Consider the following 12,362-nt stretch of genomic DNA (forward strand, 5'->3'; position numbering starts at 1 on the left):
TAGGTGGTGTAGTGGATAAAGCACCGGCCCTGGAGTCAGGAGTACCTGGGTTCAAATCCGGTCTCAGACACTTAATAATTACCTAGCTGTGTGGCCTTGGGCAAGCCACTTAACCCCATTTGCCTTGCAAAAACCTAACAAAAAAAAATAAAGAATGTGTTGGTAGCATCTCTCTGGGCCTCTGACCCTGGAGGGGTCTGTGCATGGTACTGCTCACCCCAGCCTTTCTGGGCTCACCACAGCTCAGTGACCTCTTGAGGGAGAAGAGGGAGAATGTGGAGAAGGACCATGAGAGGAGGCTGGACAAAATGAAGGAGGAACACCAACAAGTGCTGGCAGAGACCAGGGCTCAGTATGATGAAGAGGTGAGTCCCTTGAGCATCCTGTTCCCAGACCTGGAGTGGGCAGGAATCTGGATGAATGAGCTGAGAATCACCCAGAGGGATGGTGGATGGAAAAACATGCAGGGATAAGGAATGTTTTCTGTGTTTGTCATTTAGCACCATAGTTCTACAGTGTGCCTCCTGTCCCTCCCCCCAGCTCCTTCTCTCACCTTCTGCTGGGGTTCTCTCTGGGTCTGCTGCCTACCCCTCTGAGACCCTCTGAGATTCCCCTGTTCTCTTCTCTGTGAAAAGCATTGATCTCCCTGGTTATTTACACTTTGTCTCCCTCCTTAGAACCAGAACTCTTTGCTGGCTCCTGTCTGAATTCTGAATGCTTCTCACAGGGTCTAGCGTATAGTAATTGCTTAAAATATGGGTATCAACTGATTGAGTAACTGATCTGACCGGTCATGAGGTCATTGAAAGAGAACTGTTCTTTGTTTGAAAACGGAGGCAGTCGAAGGTTATGAGCCTCTGAGATGTGTGTGGCTGTGGCTGTGTGTGTTGGGGGTGCTCGGGGAGAGGGATCAGCTGAGGAATTGAGATCCTTTCTCCTTGACCCCGGCCTTTTCTTCTGTAAGGGTTGATGTCAATGGTATTTACTCTATCATTGAATTTGTTGTCCAAGTTTGGGAGAAATACTGTGGCCATCTCTCTATTGTGTCTGTTACGATTGTGACAACTCACCCAGCCCGGCCCCTTCTTCCACCGGTAGGAGAGGAAACAGCGAATGGATCTTCGGACAAATTTGGCAGGTGAGATGGAATGTGTGCGGCGGGCCCATGATCGGGAGCTGGAAACCATGCGGCGGGAGCTGGAAAGGCAGCTCAGTGAAATCCAGCTCAAGCACCGTGAGCAGGTGAGCCAGGGGGAACCCCTCTGGACCATCCCCATCCATCCTTCTGCAGAGCTGGAGTGTTGGGGGCATCTATCTGGCTGAAGGCAGCAGCAGAGTGGGGGGTGGAGGAATCAGGTCTAGACCTTTCTGTCTCTCTGAGGCCCTCCCCTCCGCGCATCAACAGAAACGCCCAAGCGGGGAGTTCGCTTCTCTCCTGCTCCTTGGAACACTAGAGGGGAGGTGACTTGGAGGAGGGCACAGGTGAGGTCTGGGGCCCAGCCTCTGGGGACTTCAGGATCCTGATTCCTCCACCCTTGGCTTTGCCTCAGGCCTCATGTCTGCAACATCCTTGTTTCTATCTTCCCCTTCTATGTAGGAAAGGAAGCTCCAGGATTTAGAAGCAGAGCTTGACTGCAGAACTAAAGATATCAAGGCCAGACTGGTGCAGATGGATTTGCAAGTGAGTGACTGGAGAGGCAGAGTCCCGGCACACCTGGCCCTGGCCCTGCCCTTCCAAATGGGGGCAAGTTCCCATCTCTCCTTTCATCCTATCCTAGGAGAACACTCTCAGAAAGAAGAAGCAGCAGCTTCTGGATGTAGAGAAGCAAATTGCCTTGGAGAGAGAGGTCTGTTTTATTCTGTCCTTAGTCTTCTTTTTCTCCCCCCCCACCATTTCTCCACTTCATTCCTTCTGGCACAGTCCAGAATACTGGGCATCCACCAAAATGGAAGAGCTATGGGATGGACACTAGTTGGTGGTGGGGGGCAGGGGAAGGAAGCAAGCCCTTGGACTTAGAAGCAGAAGAAATATGGATCTTCTTTCTATTGTTTCTCCTTCCGGGGCTCTACCTTCTAGGAGCCTTTTTCCACTTTGGCTCAACCTTCCTTTGCCTTCAGGAAGCCACCTCTGCCCACCAGCACCTAGAGGAAGTGAGGAATGAGCAAGCCCACCTGATGGAGTCCACTCGGCAGCTTCGCCGCACCCTGGAGGAGCTGCGGTCCCGGAAGGCTGAGCTGGAGACCCAGGTGGAGGTGCTTCAGGCTCGGAGTCAGAGGCTGCAGAGACGGGTCAGGTGGGGCTTGTGGAGCACCCAATCCAGGCAGGGGAGGGGGGCACACCCAACTGGTGATGGCCTCTTTCACTGGTCTCCTGGGATCTGGTGGCAAGGAGGTCTTCAAGGTGACAGTGCAGCCCCTACTATGCTCTTGTTTCCCAAAGAGTGTGTTGGGGCAGTGGCACATAGGATTCTTCAGCCTTCCTTCAGGAATCCTGGGAGAGAGGGAATGGAGAAGTGAATAAAAAATTATAGAGCACCTGCTTGTGCCAAAGAGAATCTCAGCTGAGATGAGAAAACCGAGGCAGACAGAGGCTAAGAGATTTGCCCAGGGGGTCACACAGTTGGGAAGTGTCTGAGGCCAGGTTGGAACCCAGGTCCAGAGTTTTATCTGCTGCACCACCTGGCTGAACCACCCCAGGTGGTCTACAGGAGGGTCCTGGGGATGAGGCTTTAGCAGGATATAAGTGTGCTCTTTCCAGTGGGTCAGGCAGGTGTTTGCCTGACCTGGAGACAGATCAATATGTGATCAGTCCTTTGTTAACATGAATGTGGCTAGGTGGTGCAGTGTATAGAGCACCGGCCCTTCAGTCAGGAGTACCTGAGTTGAAATCTGGCCTCAGACACTTAATACTTAGCTGTGCCACTTAACCCCATTGCCTTGGAAAAAAAAAAAGAAAAAAGAACATGAATGTGTTTTCCTTGCTGTCTGTTCCAGTGATTTGGTGGCTGAGGTGCAGAGGAAGGAGGATGCTTTGAACGAGCTGGCTGTTGAGGAGAGCACTACTGCTTCTCCTCGTCATGATGGGGAACTCCATCTGAAAGACCTGAGGAAGTCCCTTGGACCCGTGAGTGAGATCAACTTTGGAGGAGGAAGAGGAGGGTGGCGTGCTTCTGGAGGGAAAGCAGCTTGACTTCACGAGCCTTTTGATAGTTCATCAATTCTGTTCAGACCCTCTGGTAGCTGTACCATCATCCCTGCCTAACTTTTCCCCATTTCTCCAGCTAGGTGAAGGAAGGGACTGTCTGGTTTGGTTAGGCATTTTCTTGGCTACTCCCAAATAGATGGAGACTTTGCAGGAAACTTGGCAAAGTCAGTGTGAGGGTGGCTGTCAGGATCATTTCTGTCTCCAGGTTGGCAGATTTGATATCTTATTCCTCTGCTATGGATTGATTCTGCTCTTTCCTTCTTAGACCCCTAATAAGGAGTTAACTGCCCCCGTCTCTCAGGATAATGAGGAAAACTCTCCCCGGTTGGATAAGTAAATATTTTTGCTCTCTATGTAGTAGGTACTTTAATAGATACTTGTGGAAGTAATGAATTGAAAGGAAGTTTACCATTAGCAAGGCTGAGGATAGGGGTGGGCTATCAGAAGAGAATCAAGGAAATCTACTGGAAGGCCTTGTAGCCATCCATCTTTTTTCATCTTTGCATGCAAGGAGTTCAGAGTCCAAGTATATCAAGGAGAACTTGGGTTTCTGCTCAATAGCTTGGGTAAGGGTCAATGACCCCTAATGGGCTTCATGATGGTCACCTGGCCCCAGTCCTTCCCCATGGGGAGTCTCTCCAAGCATCCTTAGCCCCTGAGGGCTCCACCTACAGACACTCCTGGTTCTGGTTGCACAGCCAGAGAATCTGGTGGGTCTGGAGGACACTAGAAATTTATCATGAAAGCTTTTTGACTTTTGTCTCTGAAGCTCCCTCATGACCTGTCTTCCCCCAGTATCCGCCATTATCTCTCCTCGGAGGGTGTGTCCCTTCGCAGTGCCAAGGAATTCCTGGTCCATCAGACCCGCTCTATGAGGAAACGCAAGACTGCTCTAAAAGCTGCCCAACAGCAGTGGCACCAGGACCTGGCCACTGCTCAGGTGACTTCTGAAGACTTGCCTAATTCTCATACCTTAGAAGATATGCAAAAGAACTTAGAGGAGGTAAAAAGGCCCAGATCTTCTCTCTGGAGGGTGGGACAGAGCTTGGGGCCAGGGAGCACTGTGTCAGGAGTATTTTCTAGATTCTAGGACAGTGATCTTGGGCACAGATCCAGAGATGAGGCAAGTTAAAGCAGGCTTCTGAAGCCTACATCATAATCAGCACATCTTCAAGAAATCTCTTGAGGGGTGGCTAGGTGGTGCAGTGGATAAAGCACTGGCCCTGGGGTCAGGAGTATCTGGGTTCAAATCTGGTCTCAGACACTTAATAATTACCTGGCTGTGTGACCTTGGGCAAGCCACTTAACACCATTTGCCTTGCAAAAACCTAAAAAAACCCCAAAACAACAAAAAACCCAAAACAAAAGAAATCTCTTGAGTCTTTAAGAAAGACATCATGTTGATACTTTTGAACATAAACAGAGGTAACTGCTGGGGTGGGGGGCAGCAGCGGTGGTAGTGGCTCAGTGCTTAAGAGCACTGGACTTAGAGTTGGGAAGACCCTAGGTCAAATCCGGACTCCGACACATGATCCCAGACTAGTCACTTAACCTCTGTTTGCCTCAGTTTTCTCAACTGTGAAATGGGGATCACGACAGGGTTGTTGTGAGGTCCAAATGAAATAATATATGACAGCTCTTTGTAAACCTTAAAGGGCTATGTAAACGTTAGCAATTGTTATTACAAGAACAGCCTTCTGCAGAAGTTGATTCTGAGGATCTTTCTTGCAAAAAAATACTTTTGAGTAGAAATCACAGACTTACCCTATTGATCAGACCATTTTGACCAGCAAAAACAGACCCATTTGGGATATTTCAGCTCTCAATCAGAAGACTGATGCTACAGTTTGCTTAAAACTAATATCCTGTGATATAGAATGGGTTAGAAAGGCAGGGCAGGAACCCTGTGGCTGACCACAAGCTGAACACTTGGCATGGACAGAAAGCTGGCATTCCCTGGGCTGCTCACTGTCAGGCTAATGCACACTGCCACCTCTGCCTCCTGCCCATCTGCTCCCTTCCTTCACTGACACTGTTTCTCCTAGCCAGCTGCATTGCTCCGGACTCCGTCACTGCTTTGATTCCTTCTCCATTCATTTTTGCTTGACTGCAGGAGACAAAAAAATTGGATGAGATGAGGTCAGCCATGCGCAAGGGCCAAGTTCTACTGAAGAAAAAAGAGGAGAAGTTGAGTCAACTGGAGACTTCCCTTCGGGAAGAGGTACAGCCCCCTCAGCTTTATCCTCAGGGTAGAAGAGCTGTGAATGCTATCTTTCTTTTGCTCGGAAGACATAGATTATCTCTTCTGCTTTGGGGTAGGAAAGTCTGGGTCCAGGATTTAGGGAGAAAGCTTGGGAATAACTAGGCTGGATTTTGAGATAGATTAAAGGAGGCATCATGCCTGAATCTGAAGTCCCTTGGCTTTCTGTACTTTCCAGCTTTGTGACCTCAAGAGTTCATGTAGCCTTTCTTGACTTCAGTTTCCTCATTTGTAAACAAGGTGATTGGATCAGATGACTCAAGTTCCTGTGGTTTTTTTTTTTTTTGGTGATAATGGTAATCTCAAATGTGATTTTTGAGGCTGAGTGTACTTGTAGTTTCTGAGCACATGGCAATCCTCTCCCTAACTCATACTTTCCCATCACCCATGTCATACAATAAGATAATAATTGCATCCATGGGGTATTGAAAAGGACCTCTGTCCACACAGCTGTATTGGTCTAAACCCCTTCTCCTTTGATGACCTAACTACCAATGGATAGTTAGCTCCAAGGGGGTTAGGTAAGAACCAAGGGGAAGTAGCTTCTAGGGGAAGAATTAGGCCATCTTCTGAATGAAGGGTGGGAACCAGATTAACACTGGGACTAGTGGTAGGTAAGCTAAGTAGCTCCCTAAGGTGGTATGGTGGATAGAACATGGGACTTGGAGTCAGAAAGACCTGAGTTTGAATTCTATCTCAGAAACTTAACTGTCAAGTCACTTAACTTCCCCATACTTTGGATTTCCCATATATGAATTGAGGAGAATGATAGTATCTATCACACAGGGTTTTTAAGAGGATCAAATGAATTAGCATATGTAGCAGTTTGCTTTGTAAACTTTAAAGCACTATAAATATGTTAACTTGTTATTTATAAATACAGATATTTTTACTGCCAGAGAATGCAATCCCTCCATCAAGACAGTAACCTACTAGTAACAATTCACATACATGGGAGGGAGTGGGCAGTGCAAGGGTCAGGGGAGGAGTGGCGAAGATGATAGACATTTTCAAATCTTGCCCAGCGTTGCACAGATAACTTTGTCCTGCCTCTGGGGTCAGGTTCTCTAGTTAAGAGAGCAATTAGTCCCATATTGGCTACTCTGCTCTTTTTTGTTGCAGTTAAATTGTCTTTGTCAGGTCTTTGCTGCCCTCAGATTGGTCATGTGGGCAGGAGGGCATTGCGTCCATAAGAAGGACAGGTCCCAACTGTCTCCATCTCCAATTAGCTTTCAGATGAGGATACACTGAGAGGAGCTTCCTCTAAGAAGGTGGTAACCTTTGACGTGAGTGATTTTGAAGACTCCAGCAGTGCAAGCTCTGAGACCTCTCTGGCCCCTGGTGAGTAGTGTTTGACTGGGAATGGGGAGGTAACAAGTGTAAAGTAAAAAACGAAGTGTCCCACAGCATTTATGAAGACTCAGGGGAAGGAAAGTGGAGCTGTCACTCTCAGTTCTCCTTAGGGTTCTCCCCGTCACTGAGATTTGTTTCCTCATTTAATTCTCTCCTCTCCAGCTCCCAGCTTTCAGAATTTCTCTTCTGTTAATGATGACCATCAAATGGACAGAAATCCCTTTCCCTCTTTTGGACCTCTTTGCTGTTATCTTGTCCTGGCATCTGGGGAATCAGTGTCTGTTCTAAAAAAAGCTTGGGCTTCCTTTAGCCATGAGAGAGTCTGAGCTTTGAGGGTTTTCTTTCTAGGTGAACTTTGACATTCCCACCAGGTCAAAGAAGACCCTTTTAGGATATTTCAGCTCTCAATCAGAAGACTGATGCTACAGTTTGCTTAAAACCAATAGCCTGTGATACAGAAATGGGTTTAGAAAGGCAGGTCAGGAACCCTGTGGCTGACCACAGAAGAGGGACCATTGCGAGAAGCTAGATACACTGGATGATTTGGAGATGGCCCCTAAATTTCTCCTTTACCACCAACATCTTTCCTTTTAGGGGATCCAGTGTCAAACATGCCTTTACCCCAGCTCAACAAGATCCAGTACCTGAGCAACTCCTTACAGAGAATCACCAATGAGCTCAACGGGGTACTAAGTGTCTTAGGCACCCTCAGCATCCAACCATCACCTATCTTAACTTCAACACAAGTTCAGATGCCTCCCCTGCCCTCCAAGACCACTCCCATCTCCATTCATCCTTCTATGGCCAGAGTTTCGACCCCTACCCCTTTAATTCCCTCCACTGGTATCCCTCTTCCTGATCAGTGGGCCTGGGTCCCCAGAACAAGATCTGAGCTCTCTTCTTCAGTTACTCAGTCAGTGGACAACTTTCTTGTGGAGAAATGGCATAAATATTTTCCAGGTAAGTCTCCTCCAGGAACCTGTTTCTGGCCTTCAGCTGATTCTCCCCACCTGCCCCCCATTAATTGTGTCTTCTTCATTGTATAGTTCACCCACCTGTATACAGGCAATCCATAGGTCATTATGTGAAAGAAACCATGTTTCAAAATTAAATGAATCTGCAAAAAAGAAGAATTTGGGAAACTGTAGGCCTTTATGATAGTTTGCCTAGAAGCTGACCTGATGGAGTGCTCTCACTGAATATTTGAGCTGAGAAGTCATCTATACCTTCTCTATGCAAGGATACAACAAATGTCCCTACTACCTTAGAGATATGAGTGCCTGGGGAAATATCTCCCATTTCCTCCCTGGAAAAATTAAAGTTTGGAAATGAAATGGAAGAATGCTACTACTTCCAAAAGAGCCAACTAGATTAGGATGGGAATAGCAATTGAGATTGAGTCTTTCTAGCTATTTTTTGATGTTTTTCAGCTGGAGTCCCATTACTTAGTGGTAGCCCAACTCCTCTGGACAATAGGTTGGGCTATGTATCTGCCAGGTAAGCTTCCTGATCTCTTTCCTCTAGTCACTGCTGTGAATATGGGCTGCTCCCCATTTCTTCCCAAGGGATAAGACTGCTGGGGAAAAGCAGATCTTGTCTGTCTTCCAAAAAAGATGGGGAGGGGGGGCCCCAATTAGCATGACCACCCTCTCCTTCACAAAAGTTTGGGTGATTTAACCCTATTCCACACCTGCCCCATCAACTTACAAGATTCCATTTGTCACTATGAGAGACATCCAATGGGAGCAGCTCAGTAGAAGGAAATCCAGTAGGAGAAACCCAGGTGCCAGAGTTTACCTGACCTATCTCCAAAGGCTTCCCATTAGAGAAATCCTGACAATTGAGCATGAAAAATCTGCCTTGAGGACACCTTCCTGCCCTTTCTAGTCATTGGAGCTCCTAAAGACTATCTTTTGAGTTGGTAGCCTGCCCTAGGGCACCCCTAGTTCCTGATAAGCAGCATTTGGAATAGGAAAACAAGAGGGCAATTACTTAAACCTATTGTTATTTTCTCATTTCTTGTTCATCCCTCTTTGCCATGTCTTCTGCATTCCACCCCCTTCTTCATTTTTTTTCCTGAATATTCTTTTTCTCCCTCAAAAAAATTCTGGTTGCTTCATAGGGTTGTGGGGGGAAAGGGGTCAGAGTATTTTGCTCCAGTACTGGCAAAAAGTAGATGAGCAAATCTAGATCTGAGGCATTGGTGTTCTCCTAAGGAAGGAATCTTCCTCTTTCTCCACCCTATTGCTGGGGAAAAAAAAGATGCTATTTGACGGGGAAGTTGTGGAATCCTCAGGTCTTGTCAATTGAGGCTTTGTGATGGAAAACGAATCCAGAGACTGGCAGCAGCTTAGAGCCAGGCTGCTTATGTCTTTTTAGATTTTCCCTCCCTAGGTCACAGAAAAGAGAGCAAATGGGGCCTGGTGCAGAGGGGAGGAAAGATCCAAATGGAGATGATGTTTCTTCTCTACATGGAGCCCTGCATTTTCAGCTTCTTTTTGGTTTCCTCTTTCTGTCTGTTCTCTTTGCCATCTCACCCTCATTGCCCTTGTGATTCAGTGAGCAGCTCCGCCAGTTAAATCGCACCCACTCACAGATGTCTCAGACCAGTGGTGCCAACTTTCAAGGCCTGATGGAGTCCAATAGGAAGTGGCTAGAACATATGAAGAAGGACCCTAAGGTGTATCCTTTCCTGCTTATTTCTTTGCCTTTGTGTGTTCACATGTTGGGTGGGGGAAGGCTGGAATACCTGACTAAGCATAAAGGATATGTGCTACATGTACCCCTGGGGCTTTGGTGGGGATCCCATGACACTCACTCCCTCTGTATCTTTGCTCCAGTCAATCTTAGCTTTTCCTTCACAGTGTTCCCAGATCCCTCTTCTCCACCTCACCCAAGTCCTTGGCTACCTCTGGCCTGCTGCAGCTGGACCTGGATGTAAACAACAAGCTGAAGGTTTATCACTATTAAGGCCCTTGAGGCAGAAGGGCATAGGGCTTTCCAGGTCTCCCTTGTCTTAGACCAAGTGCCTAAGGAGCTTCCTGCACTTTATTGTCCCTGATCCATCGTTACTCTGCTATAAAAGCCTGACCCTCTCAGGACTTGGGGGAAGGCATAGGAGTGATAATGGGGTAAGGGGCAGTGGAAGGAATGTAGCAAGCCACACCTTCTGAGAACCCCATGATGAATCCCAGACAGAAAAGTTTTGAGCTTCTGTGACCCACTAGGGCCTGTATTATCATACCAGTGCAGGATAAGGTAGGACTGACAGCCCCTGTGGAAGGAGGAGTGGGGTGGGGCTGAAGGGGACCTGATGTAAGGAAACCCAGGACTCCCCTTCAGGGAGTGGCCTTAGCCCTTCTAGGGGACCTAATTCTTTCTCTCAGGTCTCAAGGGTATCTTGGAAAGGTCTAGAGTAGCCAGTTTTGTAGCTCTTGATGTACTGGGGAAGATTAAGGTGTGGATGAATCGCCTCTCCAAAGCATGGTCCCTCCAGGACCTGGTGCTTCTTGGGGAATAGCTCTGTTCTAAATTTGTTTCCTTTGAGCTAATACCTCAGCAGCTGGGCACTAGGGCCCTCTGGCTTTTTTAATGATTCCTTTTTTGCACAATGACTCAGGCTGTCTCAGGTGTGTGGTCAGCTTTCCAGAGCCTTTCTCGAGGCAGATTGATGTAGGGTCCCAGAGAGATGAGACATCCCTGAATCTTCCCCCTGCCTTTGCTAGATGGCCCCATGTGACTGAGGGAAACCTGTTCCATTTTTGTTCCTGGGTTCCCACAGACAGATGGGTCCTTCCTTCAGCTTGGGCAAAGGAGGACCTTGAGAGTCAGACTTTCTGGGAAGATGGAGCCTGGCAGACCTCTTTAGAGGACCCTATTCTGTGACCCTCAGGTGTTAAACTTGTGGCTTTCCCTAGCTAGACCAAAAGCCATTAGAAAAGGGAATGGGGTTGTCCTCAGCCTCTTTCCAATTACCTTTTCAGTTCGCAGGTCACCTTGACTACTTGTAGTTCTTCCTTTCCTCCCACCTTTTCTCACCAGGCTTGTTTGGATAAAAACATTTGCATTTCAACCAATTCTTTTTTCTCTTCCTGCCCTTTCTTCCTCCTCTCTAATCTTTTGAGTGTTGCTGTAGACAGTGAGATATCTTGTACCAGTGGAAGTCTCTGCATGAGAGGTTGAGCAATTGGAGGAGGGGGTCTGGAGCTGTCCTGACTCTGGAGAGAGGGATCCCTGCAGGTTCCTTCAACCAGCTGACAGACAAGTGGGCTCTTTGATGGGGTTTGGTCGGGACTTCTGGGGAGGTTGTCTCAGTGGAAGTCAACATTTTTCTGTCTTTAAGGCTGTGGAGCTGGGCTTAGCACTCTTCAGCATGGAAACTGCCCTCTCCTGCCTTTCTCATAGAGGACAAACCTAGAGACAGGTTGCTTTTTAACCCCTTCCTCAGGGGTTAAACTGAGACTGAAGCCCTACCTCTCAGAGGATTCCCATTTTGTTAACTTGACTGATGCTGTGAGGTTTAGGAATGGCTTGTGTGTGCTTAACAACTGTGGTGACAATCAGTCCAGCTGGTCTTGCCCCATGTTTTCTATATCAATTAAACCTCCATGGGTCATTTTTCTACAATTCAGTGTGGATGGTGTCTCTTTCTCTTTGAAAATTGTTGGGGCAGCTAGGTGGCGTAATGGGGCAGCTAGGTGGCGTAATGGGGCAGCTAGGTGGCGTAGTGGATAAAGCACCAGCCCTGGAGTCAGGAGTACCTGGGTTCAAATCTGGTCTCAGACACTTAATAATTACCTAGCTATGTGGCCTTGGGCAAGCCACTTAACCCCGTTTGCCTTGCAAAAAAAAACCACCCTAAAAAAAAAAAGAAAATTGTTGTTACCTCCTTCTTAGGAACTGAGATTAAAGATGATTTGAGAGTGGGACTTCCTCATCTTGGCACTTCCTCTGCTTCTTAGGAAGTGATAAAATTGTTGTGCTACCTTGAATCCTAAACTTGCACCTGGCCATATTCACCAATCCTCTAGGGAGACAGACATGGGCTGACCTCTTGAGAGAGACCAGGAATTTTCCCTTCTGTTAGAACAAAACTGCTTCTGCCTGGGGTGCACTTTAGAAGATTGGGGGGCTGCCTACTCAGGTGTGAAGTCCTTTAAGAGCCAAACAGGGTTTGGATTTTTAATAGCCTGTGTTTAGTTGAGTTAGTTCACTTCCCCAGAGGACTTTTCTACTGTGATTATCTCTAAAACTGTCCTTTGGGTCTCCTGGATCCCCATTATTCATAAATTCATTTACTCAATGTATTTACCTGTGCAAGCCACTATGGATGTTACAGAATTGTAAAAGGCAGGTTTCCTGCTGTTAGGGGGTTTGCAGTCTCATCAAGGAGATGATGTGTACATACAACCCAGGGCAGCGGAATATTTAAAGCTCTCTAATTTGAATAAATGTAAAGTCCTGCACTTGGGTTAAAAAACAAAATCAGTTGTGCAAATAGAGAAGAGATGAGACCTGACATTACTTTATACAAAAAGGACTGGG

At 47.3% G+C, this 12,362-nt stretch overlaps 1 protein-coding gene across 5 annotated transcripts in view; it reads left to right on the top strand.

The window, feature by feature from the left end:
- Window positions 1–11,579, top strand: part of CEP164 (centrosomal protein 164) — a 79,475-nt gene extending 67,896 nt beyond the window's left edge. For 2 of the 5 annotated variants that reach the window (XM_074216769.1, XM_074216770.1), the window contains 14 exons: window positions 243–365; window positions 1,099–1,242; window positions 1,598–1,681; window positions 1,779–1,847; window positions 2,119–2,294; window positions 2,995–3,124; window positions 3,471–3,538; window positions 4,001–4,208; window positions 5,319–5,426; window positions 6,695–6,806; window positions 7,413–7,778; window positions 8,249–8,315; window positions 9,378–9,500; window positions 9,692–11,578. In XM_074216769.1, the coding sequence (XP_074072870.1) occupies window positions 243–365; window positions 1,099–1,242; window positions 1,598–1,681; window positions 1,779–1,847; window positions 2,119–2,294; window positions 2,995–3,124; window positions 3,471–3,538; window positions 4,001–4,208; window positions 5,319–5,426; window positions 6,695–6,806; window positions 7,413–7,778; window positions 8,249–8,315; window positions 9,378–9,500; window positions 9,692–9,788 (1,875 nt within the window). In that variant the 3' untranslated portion in view covers window positions 9,789–11,578. Of the gene's footprint in view, window positions 1–242; window positions 366–1,098; window positions 1,243–1,597; window positions 1,682–1,778; window positions 1,848–2,118; window positions 2,295–2,994; window positions 3,125–3,470; window positions 3,539–4,000; window positions 4,209–5,318; window positions 5,427–6,694; window positions 6,807–7,412; window positions 7,779–8,248; window positions 8,316–9,377; window positions 9,501–9,691 lie in introns of all 5 variants that reach the window. The other 3 variants (XM_074216772.1, XM_074216773.1, XM_074216771.1) reach the window with 2 other exon arrangements.
- The last annotated feature ends 783 nt before the right edge of the window (window positions 11,580–12,362 follow it).

Source organism: Macrotis lagotis, chromosome 1 (assembly GCF_037893015.1).
Source record: "Macrotis lagotis isolate mMagLag1 chromosome 1, bilby.v1.9.chrom.fasta, whole genome shotgun sequence".
Classification (NCBI taxonomy): Eukaryota; Metazoa; Chordata; class Mammalia; order Peramelemorphia; family Peramelidae; genus Macrotis; species Macrotis lagotis.